The sequence below is a fragment of the Schistocerca americana genome, chromosome 6 (genome assembly GCF_021461395.2).
Source record: "Schistocerca americana isolate TAMUIC-IGC-003095 chromosome 6, iqSchAmer2.1, whole genome shotgun sequence".
Lineage (NCBI taxonomy): Eukaryota > Metazoa > Arthropoda > Insecta > Orthoptera > Acrididae > Schistocerca > Schistocerca americana.
Genome location: NC_060124.1, coordinates 398,360,389 through 398,384,066, shown reverse-complemented (window position 1 = coordinate 398,384,066; position 23,678 = coordinate 398,360,389). Strand labels below are relative to the sequence as shown.

The window sequence follows — 23,678 nt, the reverse complement described above, 5'->3', positions numbered from 1 at the left end:
GACAAAACACTATATTGTTCAATTCGGTGTGACAGCTAGCAGACTCACTAGACTGTGTTAATGAGAACATATGTGCTGGCTGATCTGCAGTTTTAAGGAAACCATTTGGTAAAATAGGTCTCATACATCTCATAGCCTCATTCATCATCTTCGTGATGAACTGCCTGTCGTTTCATTAATGGTGATGACATTTCGAAATTAAGTGACTCATTGAACAAAATTCGAGTATTTTCCAATGAAAAATATGAGTCTCTATGACTTTACATTTGGTGTATGTTAGGGTATACAGTGCTGTATAAGAGATGTAGCTAATACACTGAGTTTTCCTGTAAACTTGGGAGGAGATCTACATCTTTAGTTAAAACTTGAGAAAATGTATTGTATGGAGCGCACAAACTTTTATGCGCACGAATGATACGGCGAGAGTAAAATAATCATAACATCTCTCGTATTTTATTAATACTTTGAGATATTAATAGGAATTTTGGCTAATCGTAGCATACAAAGAGGAGACTATTTTACCAGATGGTTAATATGAGAGCCTTCCTTATTTACTATGATGTAAAATCATCCAGCGATATTTTAGTGAAATTATGTAATTTTTTTAGGGCCGTCGATGGCTGGTGAAACGAGCTGTGGGTATTGCAACAAAATAAGTGAAGAAATTACGTATATTTTTATACCATGTATGATCTTTTTCACAAGCTATTGACCTGTCTTGCCCTCAGTTGCTAGTTTAATAATACACTGTTTCAGGATTCTGTCGCGATTTCAACTGCATTTGAATCATAGTGAGATGAATTTTTTTGTAAACTCCACTGTATTATCGCACAGGAAGAAAATTTTAACATCGCAACAAGGAAGTGTTGGTTTTCTCAGAACTCTTGAGAACGGATTTCGTTGGAGACCCGTTGGTTGAGCGACGGTGGTATACGTTTCCTCTGCTGCTCCCTTAGGCTCACTATGCGGCCAGTCTTTGACATTGCATGAAACACAAGCATGTTTCTTCGAATCAAGTAGTATTTCTTACGACATTGGGCCTTGCCGAAACGATCTGCAAATGCGCTCATATATGTGCAAAAGTATAAAACAACACTACAAATCACAATTTATTTACTGGAGGTAAACGGCTTCGGTTATAATAACCATTATCAGACCAAGTTTCTGAAAAACATAATACAAAAATGGCTTATAAGACCGAATGACATTGTAAGCAACAAAGAATCTTAAACATTTGTCGTCGTTGGTAACATACATATAAATAAAATAAACTCAATCCAGACCACGCTAGTGCACGGAGATGCTGTGAACACCATAAAGTGTCCGCCACCAGCTGCAGACTAGATAGCGAGGAATTTAAGTTATAAAAACGTGGCTCCGCCCATTTTTTTCTTTATCAATCATCTCTCTGGTTTAATGTGGCACGCCACGAATTCATTTCCTGCATCAACCTCTTCATTTTAATGTAACACTTGCACACAATGTCCTAAATTACTTGTTCGATATATGACTATCTTTGTCGCCCTCCTAAGTTTCTATCCTCTGTAGATTCCTCAAGTACCATGGAAATTACTCCGTGAAGCCTTAATAAACGTCATATCATCCTATCTGTTATTCATGTCAATCTCTTCATAGGATCTGTCCACGCCGATTCTGTAGAGAACCCCCTGATTCCTTATGTTGTTGGTCCACCTAATTTTCAACATTCTTCTACAGCACCGCACCTCAAACTTCGATTCTCTTCTTTGTCGATTTTTCCACAGTCCACGATTCACTTCTATACAATGCTGTTCTCCAAACAAACGTTCCCGGAAATTTCTTCCTCAAATTAAGGTGAATGGTTGATAGTAGTAAACATATTTTCACCTTGAATGATATCTTTGCCAGGACTAGTCTGCTTTTGTTGTCGTTCTTGCTTCTGCCATCATGTGTTATTCTGCTTCCAATGTAGCAGAATTCCTTCATTTCGTTTACATCGTGGCCCTTACTTTTGATGTTACGTTTATCGTGAAACACTCGCGATCATATTGGCTATTGTTTGCGGTTGAATAATGTAACAGTCTCACCTTTATTTTCAATGGTCGTGACCTAATGTATAATCGCTGATCCGTTTTAACTGGTACGGGAGTTGTTACTGCTCAGTAATACTATTTCTGAGAATAGAAGTTACGCATTAATCAAGGTAGTCAAAGTTTTCACCAAGTGAAATTCCTATATTCTCGTTTAACATAACTGAAAAGAATCACCACCATCGTTTTACACATCTGTTAACGTGTAATCTCGACACAGCAGGTCAGATACATTGAAATATTGTCACATGGTGTTATAATAATTTGCACACGTTATCCTCACGGTAATCTATTGCACGGCGCTGTAGACGCGAACGCGTAATTTCGGCACTCCGTATTTGGTTCAAAATGGTTCAAATGGCTCTGAGCACTATGGGACTTAACTGCTGAGGTCATCAGTCCCCTAGAACTTAGAACTACTTAAACCTAACTAACCTAAGGACATCACACACATCCATGCCCGAGGCAGGATTCGAACCTACTACCGTAGCGGTCGCGCGGTTCCAGACTGTAGCGCCTAGAACCGCTCGGCCACTCCGGCCGGCAACCCGTATATATAATCGACTTTTGGTAAAGACTCTTTGTCACCATGCGGTATAATTTTTAACGCTATTAGAACAACCGCTTACACACTAATTGAAATGTATCTGACCTCAGTATCACTCTCTAGGCATATTCGGCACTTGACCATCGATTCTTGGCCTGTCCTCGACCTATGCGAGTCAAATATGGTTCTCTCTAAAGAAGGGTCCATGCATTCCATACAGTCGCTAATCTCGTTTCAGGTACACCTTATTATCTTCGTCTTTCTTCGGTTTTCTGCCAGTCCATAGTGTATGCTCACGTGACTGTTCTTTGCATTCAACAAGTCCAGCAAACATATTCTTCTCTTTTACCGAGGATAACAATGACATCAGCCAATCTTGTGGCTGAAGTCCTTTGACCCTGAATTTTGATCCTACTCCAGAATCTTCCTTTTATTTCCGTCTTTGCTTCCTCGATTTGTAGGGCTGCAGCGAAAGACTTCATTCCTGTCATATACTTTATCTAATCCGACCACGTCGTTGTTGGTCTTTCATTCTTGTTTTTGTTTCTTTGTTCCTGATCTGCACACGAAACGATTAAAACCTAAGAAATAGTATGTACAGCAATATGTTTTGGTATACTGTACATGCTAATTGAAGGGTTTAATTGCCTTGTATAATGATACGTTGGGGAACGATGGATGAAACGTTGCTTTCATAATTGCTACCCGTGCTGATCAGTCATCAGTTGGTGATAGTACGCAGCAGCTCCAGGCAACGAAGCACTGGGACCTGTGCAATTTTTTTTCTTAAGGTTGTTTCCTGTTTAAGATTCGTGTTTCGAATAGTATAGCATCCACTTCTATGGCCAATTTTTTAATATTTTTCCAGAATCTTGATCTGACGATGGTTACTCTCTTATAGCAGATACACCAAATTTCAGCATTATGCAGAAAATTCTAAGTGATTATCAGAAATAGAAAAAGAGCTGTTCTCGTCATGTTGCCTTAGACTCGCACATGTAACGCGTATGTCTCCTGCTGCTGCACGCGAGTGTTGGTATGCTGCATGTTTACTGCATGTTGAGTTAGGTCCTGGCGGCGGGGCGGCCTACTAACTGACTCAGGTAAAGCTGTCCGCGGCTGCAGAGTGTGTACGAGTGTGTGACTTTGCAGCAATACGACGTGGCCAAGATCATCAACGAGAAGGGCTGCATCCAGGCCGGCGAGGAGTGGATCGAGCGCAACCTGCTCGTCGTCGCCATAGTCGCAGTGGCCACCGCCTTCCTGCAGGTCTGTTACCTTTCGCTAGCGCTCTCTCTACGTAGCACGCCACGCTGCTAAAGAGGTAAGCGTGGAGGTGATCTTGCGACAGCATCACTTCGGTGTCATCCAGAAATCTTATCTTTTGTACCATATTGCTGTTGCCGCACGAGTATTAATGGATTCTTTCGCCGTTGCCTGGTATATATACTCTGCAAATGACTGTGATGTGCATGGCAGAGGGTACTTAGTATGGTACCACAAGCTATGGTTTCTTCCCGTTTCAGTAGCGTATGGAATGCGGGAAGAATGTCTGCACAGATCTCTCAGAATTTGTTAGTCTTCGTGATGTTATGGTAAGTGACACGTAGGAGATGAAGAATCTTTACATTGTTTATCTTAACTTTGTAAGTAGCCTTTCGCAGCGTAACAGTTTCATATTTGACCATGTAAAGCACCTATTTTAAACCTTGTACGTAGACCCCTGCTAACTTTCCGTCTAGCTCCTTACTTACGTCCCTGCCCTTCAAGCGCAGTCCATTACCAATTGAGCTACCAAATCACGGCTCGGGGGCAGTCTCAGAGCTGTAGGGAGACGATGTATTCCCTGTGCCTGCCTCTCACATAAAGTTCTTGAGCACTTGTGGGCAACCGGCACCCTGCAGTCCAGCCCACGGAAGAAATTCCTGGGCGAGAGCAAGACGCTCGAATTGTACTTCACCCTGCCATTTCGTGCGGTGCTTACAACATACGATTTGTGCCTATCATCTGCAGTGGTATATTGTCAACACGTCAATATAGTGACCGTCTGACGGGTAGTATTGTTACGCTGTCAGTACTAGGAATTTTGACGAACAGTGTTGATACCAACCAAAGTATTCCCAGTACTACCGACACGTATTGAGCCTGTGAAGGGGAATTTTGCTAGTTTGGCCGATATATCCTAAGTTCAAGTATTTTCAACTTTTAAGCGTCGCAAATCATACACTGTTTGATGACATTCATTTAAAACCAAAAAATCTCCCAACATAGCATCGATTAAGTGGGTTTTCTACAGATAAAGGGAATGGTAACCAGCATTGGTTGCTGTACCCCTTATCTGTACCGTAGCCCAGTAATTGGTACCAAGCTGGGAGGTTCACAGCGTCCGCCATGGTACATTTACGAGATGTCGTCGTATTTCATAGTTTTTCGCTTTTCTCTCCGTAGTATTAATTGCATTACTTTCGGGATGAACATAAAATGAATATACTCTTAAAACACCTGTTTTGAGGCATAATTTGTTGGCTTGGCGTGTTGGGAAAGGGGTGCCATTCATAACACCATAATCTGTGATGTCAAAGACGCTATAGTTTTGACTTTATGCGCTTGGAGTTCAGCTGTCGCTTCACATGATTAGGTGGCCTACGAGGTTAAGTAAGTGTGTAAATCAGGTCTGCAGGTCACCAAATGTTTCCCATACCTTCCCTGGAGAACGAGGCTAGTAACAACATCACACACAGCACTACTTATTCCTAATAATGTTTCGGTATTCTAATGGGTAAGATGCTCAAGAACTTCCTAAAGACAGATGAATTTTTGTCGCTCTTGTTGTGATCTTCAAATTGCCTTGTTAATCAAGGTAATTAATGTACGTCAATGTGGTGGCGCTGGACTTGGAGGTGACTCAATTCGAACCATGGTGGTGGATGAAATTTTCATTGCCAGTATTTGCCTGGTAAGGGGAGGAGAGGTGCAGACGTATAGTTTCTGCTCACTTATATCTGCGACAATGTCCTGGATTAAATTACAGAATTCTACACACTGTCCCTCAGGGACTCTCACCTAGTGAGTACGTGGCTGACGACAACGGGGCCCCGAGCTGAGTCCTGGCATTGCTTCCACTTACTTATGCCAGGCTCCTCACTTTTATCTTTCCTTTCTGGCCACCCTCGGCCAGCTCTTCTTCTTTTCCGACCCTGAGGCTATTAGGTTTCGAGGGCTAGGGGTCTTTCATTCTCCAACCTATACTTTTCATGCAGCGTCTGACCCGGAGCGGGCGACTGCGAAAGGCGTCTGTATCCCGTGTTAGGGGCGGCCTCCAGAACTGCGGAAGGCAACGGAATACCACTGCAGATTATCTTCCGTGCATAATGCAGTCTCCATTTTATACGCAAAAATTGCTTCCTCTCATGTTAAATCATTGTCTGGAGGTAAAATAGTCCCCCATTCGGATCTCCGTGGGGGGGGGGGGGGGGGGGGGGGGAGGGGGACCTGGAATGATAGAACTCTGCTACAAGCAGGAAAACTAGAAAAACTTAAAAGAGAGATGGAAAAGAATCACATGGACCTCGTAGGAGTTGCTGAGGTAAGATGGAATGGACGTTGAGAATTACAGTAAGATGAATATGTATTGTGCTATTCAGGAGGAGAAATAAAAGGAATGAATGGAGTAGGAATGATTATGACAAAGGAATTGGCTAAATGTGTGGAATACGTGGACTGTGCAAATGTCCGAGTTATTGGTCTAAGGCTGAAAGGAACGCAAAAAGATTTACTGAGTGTCCAGGTGTATCAACTTCAGACCATGCTGACCAAATTTTAGAGGAAACATACAGTGTAATAGAGAGAATAATGGACGAAAATAAAAAATGGTGCAAAATAGTAGTGGAAGACTGGAATGCCATTGTAAGAAAAGGGAGAGAGGGAAACATAGTAGGCAGCCATGGTCTTGGAAAGAGAAATGATAGAGGTGAATGGATAATTGACTTCTGCAGGGAAAGGCAGCTGATAGCGGTAAACATATGGTTCAAGAACCACTAGAGGGGGCTCTGCACTTGGAAATCACCAGGGGATAAATACAGAAACCAAATCGATTTTATACTGGTAGAAGAAAGATACAGGAATTGAATCAAGAAGGTGCACACATTACCAGGTGCAGATATTAATAGCGACCACAACTTACTTACGGCAGAAATAGAAATAAGAATGTAAAAACTGAAGAAGGCGACCATGGTGAAGAAGTGGGATCTAGATAAGATAAGATCCAACAAAGAATAAATTACAGAAATGCTGTCACGTGAGTTTACAAAGACATTACGGGACAAAGAACCACCTGATTATGTCAACGAGTACTGGAATATGCTGAAAGAAGGAGTCATTAAATCAGACCAGCAAAACGTAGGATATGTAAAAGGGAAAAGGTTAAAAAAACCATGGGTCACACAAGAAACGATTTCCAAGATAAAGGAGAGAAAAAAATTTAAAAATAAGAACACTGAAGATGCAAGAAAGATATACCGAAAGTTAAATAATGAACTGCGAAGAGAAACAGAGCAGGCTAGAAAAAAATTACTGAAACAGGAATGTGATGCAGTTGAAGAACTGGACAGGAAGGGAAGATACGGCTTACTATACAACAGAGTAAAGACTATGACATGGGAACAAAACAGAGCAGGAAGTGCTACTGTGGAAATTTTGAATAAAGACGAAGAGGTAGTTTACAAAGATCGTGACGATGTCCTCCAGAGATGGGAAGAATATCTAAAAGAGCTATATGACACAAATCGCAAACCAGAAACTCTGGAACTTGAATCACACAACAGTGTAAGTGATGACGAGAAAGGACCAACCATTATAATGGAAGAAGTAAAGTCTGCCTTAGCTGCAATGAAAAATGGCAAAGCGGTAGGTACAGATACGATAACGTGAGAAATATTAAAATGCTTGAACTAAGATGGAATAAGAGAAATATTGAGGTTATGTAGTAAAGTATGTGACAGTAGTGAATGGCCTGAGGAATTTCAGATAACAGTAATGATTCCATTACCGAAAAAACAAGGAACCAAGAAATGCAGTGAGCACAGGACAATCAGCCTCATTTCACATGCAGCCTAAGCGATGTTAAGAATAATTAATAAAAGACTTGAAAAAGTAATGGAGGAGAATCTTGGCTAGGAGCAGTTTGGCTTTAGACGGAATACGGGCATCAGAGATGCAATAGGGCTCCTACGTATATTGGGAGAAAGAGTTACTGAAAAAGTAAGAGACTTATATATGTGCCTCATCGATCTAGAAAAGGCATTTGACAGTGTGGTTTGGGACTAGCTGTCGACTATAATGAGGGAAAAAGATAGGGGACTGGAAAACCAGATGACTTGTAAACTCATTATTTCTTAATCAAAAAGCTTCAGTTAAAGTGAGAGGAGAAAGTACAAACTGGATCGGACTAGGAAAAGGAGTAAGACAAGGATGCTGTCTATCACCTACTCTTTTCAACCTCTACTTGGAAAATATGATTGACCAGTGCTCATTAGATGACAAAGGAGTATAAATTGGAGGAAGGAGAGTAGGGTGTTTGAGATTTGCTGATGACATGGTCCTTCTAGCTGCAGGGAAAAAGGAATTGGAGGATTTGGTGGACACCATTGAAGCTAACGGAAAAAAATTGTGTAATAAAAATTAACACAAAGAAAACAAAAGTATTGGCACTAGGAGGAAATAAAGAAATAAAAATTATGCTGAATGGAGAAATACTAGAACAAGTGCAAAATTTTAAGTTTCTTGGAAGCAGGATAGACACTGACTGGAAGCGCACCGCAGAATTAAAACGCAGATAGCAATGGCAAAAGAGGCATTTTATAAGAAGAGGAGAATGTTCTGCAGTGGTCTGGACAGAGAACTAAGGAAGAGACTCATGAAATGTCTTGTATGGAGTGTTCTACTGTATGGCGATGAAACATGGACTTTGAGAAAGGAAGACAGAGAAAGGCTGGAGGCTTTTGAGATGTGGACATGGCGGAGGATGGAAAGAATAAGTTGGATGGACAGAGTAAAAAATGAAGAGGTACTGAGAAGAGTGGGAGATTACTAGAAGTAATGAAAAAACAAGAAAAAGAAATTGGATTGGGCATATATTAAGAAAGAATGACGGATTGATAAAAACAGTTTTAGAGTGTTATGTAGAAGAGAAAAGGAAGCGAGGAAGGAAGGGATTTCAGATACTGGATGACGTGATGGATAGTAAAATATACAGCAGCCTTAAGAAGGAAGCAATGGATCGCAGAAAATGGAGAGGCAAAGGACCTGCTAAAATAGCAGAAAACTGATGATGATGACGCACTGTCTCATGGGGTGAGGTTATGTGACGACACCGTTGATGATGATCCGTCTGTCGGATGGGGGTGTCAAGTTTGGCGGCCCCCATGGTGCTATTAGAGTGACGGTACTGAATTTCAACTTCTCCTTCTCTCATTATTATCATCATGCAACACGAACAAAACATTACACTATATTTGAATCCACTTCATTCGCCTGTACTCTGCAAATAGATATACAAAGTGTGTCTCGCTTATCTACATGAAAGGGGTCAACGTGCGCCTACAAAGAACACCCTTTCCGACTGGCACCTGACCCACCCCGTGGGGTAACCAGCCAACAGTGCCATGCTGCTTCTGCATTTGTGCCCTTCAGTCCGAAGACTGGCTTGATGCAGCTCTCCATGCTACTCTATCCTGTGCGTAATTCAGCAACCGACATCCATTTCAACCTGCTTATGGTAGTCAAACATTGGTCTCCCTGTACAGTTATTTCCCCACGCACTTTCTTCCATTACCAAACTTACGAATCCTTGATAACGCAGGACATCTCTTACCAAGCGATCTCTCCTTTCAGTCAAGTTCTGCCATACATTTCTTCTGTCCTCACTCTGATTCAGTACATCCTCTTAGTGTCATTAGTTATCCGCCCTACCTATTTAAACTACCATTAAAGCTTTTCTTGTTATTATCAGTCTCCATTTGGAAACTTCTCCAGTTCGGTCATAGTAAGTGTATTTTTTTATCCTAATAGCAAAATTCATCAATCGCTTGTAGTGTCTTATTTCATAATCTAATTACCTCAATATCTCCTTTGTGTCTTTTCAAGACAATGCCCGTTCCGTTCAACTGGTCTTCCAAGTCCTTTGCAGTCTGTGACATCATTGCAATGTGATTTGCAGATCACAAAGCTGTTTTTTCTTCTGAACTTTAATCAACTCTCCAAATTTCACCATACTTTCCTTTACTGCTTGCTCCATGTACAAACTTAACAACACTGGGGATAGGCTACAACTGTCTCAACTATGTCCTTGCTTTTATGTAATTTGACTATTGTGAACACAGTGTGGTTCCTGTTCAAGTTGTAGATATATTTCACTTCCTGTGTTATATCTTCATTACCTTCAGAATATCGAAGACTGTGTCCCAGTCAACATTGTCAACAGGCTTTATTTCAAGCTACAAATGCTTTAAACGAAGGTTTATCTGCCTCCACTCTGTTTTCTAAGATAATGTTGCAGATTCAATATTGCCGTGTGTGTTCCTACATTTCTGTGGAAACCAAACTGATCTTCCCCTAGATCGGCTTCCATCAGTTTTTTCCATTCTTCTGTAAATAATTCTTGTCAGTATTTAGCAACCATGACTTATTAAACACATCGTTCTGTAAAAGTGATACCTGCCAGCGCCTGCCTCCCTTGAAATTGGAATTATTGCATTCTTATCGAAGTCTGAAGGTATTTTAGCTGTCATACATATTTTTCGTAAGAGGTGGAATTGTTCTGTGATGGTATGTTCTCATAAGGATCACAACAATTCTGAAGGAATGTCTATTCCGCTGTTTTGTTTCGACTTAGGCCTTGCAGTACTCTGTCAGATTCTTCTCGAACTGCCATATCTCCCATCTCATCTGCATCTCTTCCCTTGCCAGAATACCGTCATAGAGCTTTTTCATTTGTATAGCATTTCTGTATAAACATTTCACATCTCAAGCAACCTCCCTTTACTTAGTAGTGGCTTCCCATCTACGCTCCTAAAATTCACACAAGTGCTTCTCTCTTCTCCAAACGTCTCATTAACTTTCCTGTAGTCTGCGTCTTTGTTTACTACGAATGCTGTACATGCTTCTACAGTTTTGCATTTATCCGCTAGCCGTTCCTGCTTTGCCAGTTTGTTCTTTCTCTCTGTCACATTTTAGACGTATCTCTTACCTCTTGTCTGTTTCACTTGCCGCATTTTTATGTTTTCTCTTTCTGTTAGTTAAATTCAGTATCTTGTGCATTATCCATCGATTTCTACTGGGCCTTGTCTGTTTTCCTAGTTGTACCTTTGCTGTCTCGATTATACCAACTCTCAAACCTATCCATTCGCCTTCTGCTTTGTGAGTGTTCTCTCTTCCATTCTGTTGCTGTCTACTTCTGAGTTTGAACTTCTCAATAACCTATGATTCTTTCAGCTTATCTGGTTCCCATCTCCTTAATTTCCTAGCTTCCTGCATTTTTCAGTTCTGCAGTTAATATCCAATACATTATGATAAGAGTCAACGTCTGCTTCAGGAAATGGTTTGCAGTTTAAAATCTGTTTCGGGGTCTCTTACTACTATGTAATCTCTGTATCTCTCCAGTTTCTCCTCCTACGTACGCGGCCATCTTTCATGGTTCTTGAATTGTGTTAGCAACGATTATATTGCGCTCTGTGCAAACTTCCACGGGGCAGATTTCCCTTTCATTACTTTGCTACAGTGTATGTAATCCTACTTATTTCAGTTTCTTCTAGTCCGTCATAATTAAATTTTCGTCTTTCTTAACTACTTCAATATTTTCTTTTGCCTCATCGTACATTTTTTCAATCTCTTCATCATCTGCGGAGGTATCAGGCGTATAGATTTGTGCTGCCGTGATGGGTAATGGTTTTGTTTCTGTCTTGTATACAATAATGCGTTCACGACGCTGCTCTTAATGGCTCATCATCATTCCTATTTTCTTATTAAATATTACACTAACTAATGCATTATCCGTGTATGATTCTGAACACGTGAACAAAAGTCCTAGTCTTTCTGCTGCTGCACTTCACTAATTCCCATTGCATCTAACTTCAGTCGATCCCTTTCTCTATCTAAGTTCTTTAAACTGATACCTGGCGAAAATATCAATGTGAGTAATTCCAGATCAGAAATTTTTCTCTAACATTTGTTAGTCAAGAGGCTGCATACATGGTAAACCATGCAGTAGTGTTGTATGTCTAAGAAAATTTAACAGCTGCAGTTTCTCCTGGTTTCAGTCATTCACAGAATTAACATAGCAAGAGATGATGTTTCATGAACAGAGCAACAAATGATGAGGCTGCTGCTGCTCAGGAATTTATGACATTCTGACCTCTCCACAGATGAGTTACACAGATCAGCCAGAACATTGTGACCACCTACTTAATAGCCGGTATGTCCGCCTTTAGCACGGATAACAGCAGCAATGCATCATGGCATGGAAGCAATCACGCCTTGGCAGGTCATTGGGTGGCGTTAGTGACTCATCTGCACGTACAAGTCACCTAATTCCTGCCGGCCGTTGTGGCAAGTGGTTCTAGGCGCTTCAGTCTGGAACCGCATGACCGCTACGGTCGCAGGATCGAATCCTGCCTCGGGCATGGGTGTGTGTGATGTTCTTAGGTTAGTTAGATTTAAGTAGTTCTAAGTTCTGGGAGACTGATGACCTCAGATGTTAAGTCCCATAGTGCTCAGAGCCATTTGAACCATTTGAATCTAATTCCTGTAAATACTGGGATGGGGGCGACGAGCTCTGATGCCACGTTCAATCACATCTCAGCTGTGTTCGATCAGGTTCAGATTTGGCGAGTTGAAAGGCCAGCACATCAATTGGAACTCTCCACTGTATTCCTGGAACAACTCCAGCATACTCCTGCCTTGTGACATGGCGCATTATCTTGATTGGATAAAATGACCGTCATGAAGGGATGTACGTGGTCTGCAACCAGTGTACGATACAGCTTGACTGTCATGGTGCCTTGCACGAGCTGCACTGGACCCAAGGATGTCCACGTGAGTGTTCCCCAGAGCATAATTCAGCCACTGCCAGCTTGTCTCCGTCCTGCAGTACAGGCGTCAAGGAGCTGTTCCCATGGAAAACGACGGATTGGCGCCCTCCCATCGGCATGAAGAAGGTATAGGGAATCGTCAGATCATGAAATGCTCTTCCACTGCCCCAACGTCCAGTGCCGATGGTCATATGTCCATTTCAGTCATAGTTGCCGATATTGTGTTGTTAATATTGGCGCAGATGTAGGTCGTCGGCTGCAGAGGACCATTGTTGGGAGTGTTAGGTGCACTATGTGTTCAGACACAGCAGTGAAGTTTGATGTTAGTTCCGCCACTGTTCGTCGCCTGTCGTCTTTTACCAGTCTGCCCAGCCTGCAACGTCTGACCATTTTAATGAGAGATAACCACCCTATGACGTCTTCGACCTGGTTTTACCTTGGCTTTGCCATGTGTTGAAGACACCACAGCACTTCTTGAACACCCGACAAGTCTTACCGTTTTTGAAAGGCTTGTGCTGAGGCTCCAGGCCATTATTATCTGCCCTCAGTCCTATTCAGAGAGATTGTGCACCTTCCTCATTCTACACATGGACATCATGGTCACTGATACTACATGCACTGTGCATGTGTCTGACTAACATTGCTCGCCAGGTAATGCTGCCATCGCCTGGATAGCTTTACATCGATAGTAGGTTGGTACTCATAATGTTAAGGCTGATCAGTATATGTATTCTAAATGCTAAAATCACTCTTCTCCACTCCTGTGGGACAGTGATGTGCCCTCCAATTCTCACAAACTATTTCAACAGGTTTAGCATTTTCCTGCTCTGTATATACTCTGTCCAGTTACATTAATAAGACCAACTGTCAGAATCCTTTGGCAGTGCAGACCACAGCAAGATATGCAGGAGGAGAGCCATTGTGGTTCTGGAAGCTACTGAAAGGGACGCGGAGCCATGTCGACTCCACGACTGTGGTATGTATACATCTCCACAGTTGTCATTCACCCCTGTCATCTATGGCTGTGGTGCACTACAGTTGATTCGGCGCCTGTTTTGAATAGCGCCGTTTTGCCAGGCACTGTATAGTTTAACCATGGCGGCACACACACACACACACACACACACACACACACACACACACACACACACACACACACACGTTCATTTACAAACTTAGCTGCTTCGGAAATGCTTCCACCCTTGGCCCAAAAGGCAGTGATAATGCTCATGTGGACATTAGATATATCACTCTGCTTGTGCATTACGACGACGTCCACATCCCCCAACATGCTTTATATAACTTTCAGTGCTAGTGCTGCCATCTGCCGTCTGCGTGATTACTGCATGTTGACATCGAATGTAGGAAGTGGTCACATTAATGTGACCATGTTTTACATGAAGTAATCAAAATGAATGCAGAGAGGAGCTATCTGGATGCAATATGTACAACTGTTTGTGTTTGATCATTGTGGTAACGGTCAGAAACAGACAGTCATATTATCCCCTTTGTTGTTAGTGACGTATGTCAAAGGCCACCTAAGAAGACCACAAAACCCTGTGGAGTATTGCCATTCTGCAGTGCTGGGCAGACATATGGCTCTGGCTCTCACGTGCTGACCATCTGCAGAATACCTGTCAGGTTTGCTTCTACCGATGGCCAAATACTGGCATTTATAAAAAAGAGTACGGTCATGACATGATTCTGAACACCCTGAATCGTTTCACGAAGTCCACAGTAGAAGGGGAGATCTCCAGCAGGAGCTTGCGTGGGAGAGGGACTGTGTTTAGTTGCTGATGTAATGCTGAGTGGTCAAGATACACAGCCCAGGCAGTGGAAGAACAGTTCACAACACAGACCGTGACCATCAACCAGAATCCACTCTTCTGTCATCACAGGTATGTCGGTGAGATATACAGTTGGGCCTATGGATTCTACAATAAAGAAAGAGCTCATTTCAACACTGTCTGCAGCTCATGACATGGGTCCAGTCACAATAAGCAGTTGTATCATCCACGAAACAGGACCCAAAGGCTCCTCTACACCTTGTTAAACAAAAAAACAGGAAACTATAACAATTCAGAGAGTAAGACGATCTTAATTTGCCTTTTTAAGAAGGACGCGACATGCTGTCATTTGCGATAAAAATTGCTTGGTTAGGATGATGAACCACAATCTGTGTGGGCCATTGAATCGGGACTGCTCCTCAGTCATTTACTTTGTGGGTTTAGAAGATATCATTCCATCATTGATAACCTTAAGAAAGCATTCTCAGACAAACAACATCTTGTGTTACTTTACTTTTTGATACCATTTTAGGCATAATATGTTCTGATAGCTACACCAGTGTGGCTTAAGTTACTGTCATTCCAGTCAGAGCGTGAGAATGATATTTTACAAGGAAACTTTGGTTACCATCTTTGTCATTGCCAACTATAATGTAAGATCCACGTTAAAAAAAGATTAAGTGGAGTGCTCCTTCTTTGTGAGTCCATCTGTTTTGATAATGAACAGTCCAGTTATACAGACCAGTGAGACCTTCTCATATGAGTATGATAAACGCTATCCACTACGATTTATAGGGGTTTTGGCACTGGTACATGCAGAACAACCACAGTAACCGTCATCCGTATGGAGTCTGGAGAAGAGCTGCTATTAGTCATACAGTGACAATCCTCACGGTGAGTCGGTCTATTGACTTCTTTTCTACAGTCTTCTGATCTACAGTAGTTGATATTCCATTTGATTGAATGCCCACTTACAGAAATGATATTTTCAAATCACCACTGAGAGATAGAGCCACTTGGAATTTGTGCTGAAGCTTGGTGGTCATCAGATTTCAGTTCTCTCCTGGAGGTGAAGTCAGCTGTTTAACCTTAATGAAAAGGCACACAATTATTTTCGATTTAGAGAAGTACAATAGGGAGTCTACAATGGATTTCATTGAAAAATAACATTTCTTAGCGCATTGTGACAGCTCTGTAATTATTTGTCAATTTGCACTGACGGTTCTAACAAGAGGATAACCTCAGCCTCTGAATGGTTTGCTCCAGTCATATTGTGAAGAGCCACTTACCAAAGCTTAAACTCTATGAGCTTACCAGAAATGAATGCAGTCCGTTCACGACATTCTCCTTGATGTACGCTTTTTTGCGAAGAAGGTGATATTCCACTGAGTAACAGGTCATTTGAAACTTAGGAAAGAAGCAGACAGATATTGCAGTGGAAGAGGTCAACACCATATCTACGTAGAACACTGTTCACTTCCTCTGTATTCATTGACCTTGAAGTTGATGCAAAGGAGGAGTGACTTCAAAAGAAAATGGTAGCTGGAAGCATCTATATTTCACCAAGGGTATTGTCTTAACGTCCTATGAGCAATGTGATCATTGGAGCCAAAGTAGAAGTTCTGTTGTTGGCACAAGAACAAGAAAAGATATCACCTGCATCCTTTCAGTCCATGATGGCATTTGTCTTACTTGATGCAGCAAAGCCACGGAAAATCTTCATCTACTTTCCAGGAAGGGTATTCACACCTTCTGCCCCCCCCCTCCCCCCGCCCTCTCCTCCTGAATATGAGCCCAGGGTATTACCCATTGTGCAGTCTCTCTAAGAGAGATTGTCCATGGTCCACTACTATTCCCTCTCAGACATAAGCAGCATCACCTGTTTGGCCATGACTTATTACCATATGCAGAAAACTTCAAGAACACCTTGTTCCTGTCTATTATTGTAGTCTTATGTAACATCTTGAGCAGAAAATTAAAAATTATCATCTACTTGTTAGAAAATAAAATATTATAGTTACACAGTTTGAAATATGTAGGAGAAATCGTATGAAATATGAGATAAAACTGTCTCTGCCAGAGTTGTCACAACAATGTAAGTATTGCATAATGATTATAGTGATTGTAAATTGTTTTTGACTTACTGAATAGAGGACAGCAGTCACTGGTGCAACTTACACTTTACCACATAGACAGTATAGATCATATATGTGCAGGGTGTGAGCAGTTTGACCTTCACACATCAGTTCTTGGGCACTTTTGCAATACACTGACTTGCACGCACTGATTTTTGTTACTCATCTGCATGTATGTAAAAAGGAGAGCTTAAGATGGAGACTAAAACATCAAAAAATGAAGGAAACTGAGATATGTTTTGACATTCGTTGATTTATTCATTACTGGAGTGAGGCCATATCAGAAGCTTTTTGTAAAGACGAAGACTACAGTGGTTTGAAATACAAGATAGTAATATTTGTCAATAGAACGAATGAAGAGAATGATAGAGAATTAAAATGAAGCAGTACCTCTGTCATTTCCTTGAATATACATCTTTTGTGAATGATGTAGGTTGTTTCTTATGAAGTAATTGAAAAGCAATTGTGTTTTTACCAAGCTAGAAACTGAAAAACAGAAACCTTCTGATCAGAATTGTAATACTTAAGCGAATCCCAATGGTTCTGAGTTTTAGAGTGTGTATGTCTGTATGATGTTAAAGTGTATTATCGCTCTTGTTAATATAGTGTTCTATTGTAGTATTAGTGGAAGTAGTTGTAGTTTTGGTCGAAAGTGCATTACTTGGTAAATTCAGAAGAAATAGATGTAAATTGTAGATTTTAGACGACATACGAAAGTGGTTATGGGCAGATTTTTATTTTTTGTTGTATACAACTCATTGCTACTTTTTTATTCAGCCATTTCTTCTGTAACAGTAGTTTTGACATTGTTTTCTACACTGCTTTTTAAAGTCCATCTTCTTTGCTTGTGTATGTAGGATGGTTTAAAAGCAGTCACAAAAGACACACACTATTTAAAAAATCAGCCAATACATTATTACTCCTCACATTCTGATATTTGTTGAACTATTTATTAGGGAACAGGTGTTTGTCAAGTTGTCTGTACAGGCAAGACAATCAAAGACAAACTGTGATGAGTTGATTTTTATGTTCATGTTGTATATATTTCTTTGTACTTTTTCAGTCACATACTACAAATAGTGTTTGAAATTAGTGTAATAACCTAATAACGTAAATAATATTTTTCTAAAATTTCTATACTACTTGAATAAACACATTTGCTCATATTTATGAATAAAAAAGAAAAAAATATGTATCATTATGTACCAGTATATTTATGCTTATGAAAGTGATGCAAGACTCAGAAATCAGACCATGTATCAAAGATAAGGAAAGATAAACATTATTCAGTGCATGAACTAAGTCGCTAAGTTTCATTGGATGAGCACTATATCTAAATTATTTTCATTTAAAGTACAGTACTTAAGTTTTGAATAGGCCTTACATTATATATTCTTATATACGAATATATCTATAGTTTGACAAATTGATCATTTTTGTTACAGATACTGGGGATCTGTTTCGCCCAGAACCTCAGGGCTGACATATTTGCACAGAAAGCAAAATGGCATTGACAGTTTCGGGCCCCCACTGCTGTCTAGCGACAAACATTTTTGAAGCAAGGTGTAAGAAGGATGCATAAACCAGTGCAGCTTTAAACTGCTGTTGGACATCCTTCCCATCTTTCTTCTCAGTGTGGGGCCCGTACAAAAAACTGTTGACAACAAACTCAACTATTGAGTTTATGGACTGCTAATGCATGGACAAAATAATATTTGCAAGATTAACAATACTAATTCAACATTCTACAGTGATGATGCAATTGTAATAAAATGATATTGTAGTGCTGTTGCTGATTTATAAAGTGATGTGTCAAACTTCATATATCCAAACAGTGTGGAATATAAATAATATTTTCTGGAACAATTGGATATAAACTTGGAATAGTAATATTAACTGAGTTCTATTGCTGTGAAACAGTATTTTCTGTTAACTGCAAAGTGCTATTCCATATGCAAAGAATATATTATGCTATCTGTTTACAAAATGTGCTATTGCATTTACTATAATACCTGCAGGGATGAAAAAACTCTTTGCCAATGTAATTTTTCATCACATGGTATGTGAAATATTAAACTTGTATAGTGATTGAACAGTACATCTTGGATTACTATGCTGGAACATTTTTATCCATTTGCTTCTGTTGCAGTGCAAACTTTTTAGAAAGGTTTTTTTAGGGAAACTTTTTTTACAAATTCAATATATTTCTGCATAAATATCTTAACTCATGAAAATTCAAAAATCGTTTTGATTTTCTATGTTTCATAATCCTGTTTCAGGATAAAATGGGCTACACAGTGACTGCAACGTTATAACTAGGAATGTTGCATTGATTTTCTGTTTGGTCTCCAGAGAAGTAAAAATAATTTGGCATTAAAACTGTTTCCATTGACTGGGCATAACATTCATCATGCTATAGTATTTACATTCAGTTTGTTTCCAAATTACTGTGTTGTTGAGAATATGTAGTGTAGCTCAGTTAAAATTAATTTTTAATTGTCACTATTGCTATAAGCAAATTGACCTGCAGAAGTTCATTCAGATTGATACCTTCATTGTGTTCTACAGGATGTTTACAAAGTGTATTGACTTATGGGTTGTGGTGTTGTTACATTTATTTGTTAACTTATTTAATTTTTTGTGACCATTCAGTAATATGCAGATAACATTATCAGTCACTTCTGTAGAAAATATTGGATTGTAAGTGTTAAAGAAATACGAAATATGACCACAACATATCCAAGATAGGATACAATACAAGTGAAAGCCTGCTGCAGTAATGGTGAAAAATTTTTATCAACATGTAACTTACTGTAACATAAATAAATTTTTGTATGTTGAAATGTTTGGTTAATTATTTCATCTTTTTTTAACACAATTACCTTTATTACATCATATAGAGTCTTCACTGTTAATGTTGCAAAGTTGAAGAAATATTGTCATTTTAAGGTTAGTGATAGTATCTGAAAGAATCCAGATAAGTCATAAAGTCATCCTTACCAGATATAGTACACCATTGTGACAGGTATCACATGTAAATTCATTTATAAAATATTGTTCAGTAATATTATTATGTGAAAAATACTCATTCATTTGCTTAAAGATTATGATATATATTCACTCTCTGAAATTGTATAAAATCTAAATTTTTATATTTGTGTGAATAATGTGTGAGGCTGTGTAATCTTTTCCAGAAAATAAGGTTTATTTCCATGTATCATATTTCTCAGAGCAGAAGATGATGTACTCTCTCTGTGAAATTTTTAGTTTATTTTGGTGGTGGCACATCTGTGATTCTAATATTAAGTGGGTCACAATCTCAGCATTAATGTTTTTGTAATTTTCACTGAACAGTTTTCTCCATTGTACTAACACGGTTACAGCATTTCCGGCTTTTACTTTTATTTGTAACTGATATAATTTATTGTTACATAACTTAAAACTATTGTTTTCATATAAATGTGAGAATGACAAATCAGATTCCAGAACTCCAATGTATTTTGATGAATATAAGCAGTTTAAATGGATTAGCATTTCATATTTTTATATCTTGAAATTACTAATTGAATATTCTGTAACCATAAATTCTTTTGTACATGACTATGTCCTGCAAATTATAAGCTACTATGCAGCTAAGGAAATACTTGACTTTAAATTGCATATGTTTTGAATCTTTTGTATTTTTTTAGTATTCTATCATTTTAATTTTTTATGAAGGACCTATAAAAAGTTATTTTATTTTGCCTTTGTTAAATTTCTTTTAGTGAATTTTGAAGTACTTTAAGAAGAGTGTACTAATGATATAGCTAAGTAATGTTAACTTGTTGAGATGCATCTGTTGAACCAGATGAAAGGCTTGCTATGTGTTGAAATCTGTGCTGACCAATAGATCCTGACAATCATTGTTTCATATTAATGTAATTTTGTCCTTATAAGAGATGGGCAGCTATATATGAATGTTCAGAGGTCTTTCTGACATTGATTAGTACAGTTTTGATTGAGTAGCAATAATTTTTGAGGGGGTAAAATGTAATCAACAGCATGCCATTCACATTGTCTTTGAGTTTATTAATTTAAAAACTTATATACCTTGTGTACTCACTCTTCCCTCATACATAATTATTCATTTTTACATTTCATAGACATTTCTTACATGTGTCATAGTCAAAATGTTTTCCTTTAATTCTAAGAAACATAATCTAAGTTAGTTTCAAACTGTACACTTTTGGAATTGGGCATGGTTGTATTCCAAAGTTAAATATGTAGAAGAGTCATATGGAATAACTGATTTTGATTCACAGAATCGTCATGACTCTGGTTATTTGTTACTGTCAGAAACAATTATGTTGCTTTACCCAAAGCTTCTTAGCTACTTTCATGCATGCTGTCTATACAGTTACATTTCTCTGGTAAATCAAATGTATCACAAGTTAACAACATGTTGTTATTATTTATTTGAGAATGATATTAACAATCAGTATTGCCACAGGTGTATGTATTTGTGTACTGTCTATGAAAAGTTCATTTAAAGACCAACTGTTATTATGATATGTCTGCAGATTGACTATTGCATGTATTTGTTCCTGATAGGGTTGCCAATAAAGCAGTAGAAAAGTATACTAGTTAGTATTTGTCAGATTTTCAGGTGTGTTTTAATTTGAAGCTATCCTAGATTGTGTCAATGAGAAATAAATATTTCGTGTTCTGGTAACTTATTCCAAACTGTTAACTTCTCAGTATTTTGTGTTTGTTTAGACATAATATTATTATGATAGTTTCAGTGCAACATCTACGGGAAATATTTGCCATTGCCTCATTTTGCTCAAAATTGCTAACTTGGAGTTTGAATGCCAGATAGGACTTTCATTTTACAATTACATTACTATCATTTTGCTGTCTGTTTTTGTATTACTGAAATAAGCACTACATTGGAGCTGTATACTATTCTTGAATATAACTATAATTAGTTGACAGTATTGCTTTCAACTGTTATTTTAGTTGCTGTTTCACTCTACGCACAACTGAAAATTGTTAGTGTATCATGAGTGCTGTAGTGGCTCAAGTAAATATATTTTGTGTATTGTATTGTAAGTGGCCAATGAATACAACCTTTATACAATCTTAAGAAATAGTCACTGGAGGTGTTTGTCAAAATAACCTGTGAACTACAGATCATTTATTATACATCCTTATACTGATCAAGTTGTGTATTATTTTCACAAAATTATAAAGGCTCATGTTCCTTCTTCCATTGGTAAACCGGGAAATATATGCAGATAACTCATTTTGCAGATGTAATATCTCAAAACAAAGTTGTTTGAAACCGAGGTGCCATTGCTCATACGAGCTTCCAAAAGCTAACAAATAAACTATGATTTTCACTCAGGTTCAAAACACCATATTTGTGATCAATCTGTGTGTCATTTGAGTGGTTCTCGTGGAATTAGCAGCAAAATATAAAATTATCATCTAAAGACATGTCTTTTGATATTTTTGAGTGCACTTTTTGCTGAGTTCCATGTGAAAGTGAAAGCTATGTCACGAGTTTCAACTGTATGCCAGAAATACTGTGTAATCCAAATTGTAATTTACAAATTGCTGTTTTATTAATAAAAACCATTTGTACTGTAATAAACAAATCATCAGACATTCACCAAGCTTTCTCTTTTCTGTTAACTTAGTCAGAATGGAGTTTTCAGTGACAATTATAATTTTATAGTAAACAATTTTTTATGTGAGGAACTGTATGTAATGAACCTAAACTGTATTATTAAATCATCCTGATTACAAAGTTGGAGTTGTATATGAGTATTTATGGGATCAGTTTGAGATGTCTGTGATTACAAGCTTTGTAAATGTCACCTACAGTTCTTACAAACGGTAGGCTAGCTGCAACACAAACTAGTTCCATCTAGACATGTTTTCAAGGTCCTTGCATCGGATGCTTGCTTACTGTGAAAGTAATTTGCTTATCACAATGTTTCCTTATAACAGGATGATCGAACAGCTTTATTGCCCTGAGCCTTCTTACTTCCCCATGAGTTACTAAATGGATATGTCATGATGCAGTTGCCTGTTGTGGTTTCTGGTTAGCCTTTTGCAGACAAAAGGTTACAGAAAATGATTGGTTCACTATATTATTAATCAAATGGAAGTAGTTCAGTTTTAGAAATGTTTGGATGAAATCTCCACTTATACTACTACAAATTTATGGTTTCTAGGCACTCTTACAACACTTTTTCTGTCTTCTATCATAGTAATTAGAACGGCTACTGTTGTGTGGTTCACATAACCACACTGGATGCAAGTGAAATTAGTCAAGTTATTGGTGTTTTGGAGCTAACATGGAACTTCGAGGTGTTCCGTGCTTTACTGTGAAGGTGTACTTGGAATGTCACTGTCTAGCCCATGTGGTATCATATGTAACAATTAGAATGATGAAAAGCATTAATGTTTTCACCTTCTTTTCATATTAGATTGTACAAACTCTTAACAAATCCAAATATTCGGAAACACTGTTTACTCATTGGAACCAGTAATCAGGTAAAGGGTTACATGTTTGGCATTCTCTAACATCCTAATTTTTAATGTAGTGAGATGTGAATATTGGTTGACTGGACTATCAAAAAGATAAGTGCCTATTAGATGCTTAAGGGATATTAGTGAGATCATAACTTTTGGTCTGTTTTTGTCTAATATAATGTAACTGTGGGAGGTAGTGGGAAGATGTATGCTCTAAATGCCCCTCTTTGGAACTGTGAAGTAAAATTCACATTCCTGCAACGACAAAGAGTAGCTAACAGCCCAAAAACCCTAATTTGAGAAAGAAAATACTAAGAATGTGTGGTTGGAGCACAGTATTATGTGGACATGTATCATTGACTATGGGGCAACTAGAAAAGAATTAAACTATGTGAGATGTGGTACCGTAGCAGGATGTTGAGAATAAGGTGTACTGATAAGACTAGGAATGAGTGAGGAGATGAACATGTTGAAAACATGGAGAAGAAAAAAGGGTAGGGTGATAGGACAGGTTTTAAGATGCCAGGGAATAA

General features: G+C 38.8%; 1 protein-coding gene across 1 annotated transcript in view; it reads left to right on the top strand.

Annotated features, from left to right (window-relative positions):
- The window catches only part of LOC124620169 (tetraspanin-5), a gene marked incomplete at its 5' end in the record, with an annotated part of 109,376 nt that extends 87,096 nt beyond the window's left edge, over positions 1-22,280 (top strand). Inside the window, 2 exons of the mRNA XM_047146839.1 lie at positions 3,769-3,885; positions 18,069-22,280. Coding sequence (XP_047002795.1) covers positions 3,769-3,885; positions 18,069-18,137 — 186 coding nt within the window. The remainder of the gene's footprint in view (positions 1-3,768; positions 3,886-18,068) is intronic.
- Between the last annotated feature and the right edge of the window lie 1,398 nt (positions 22,281-23,678).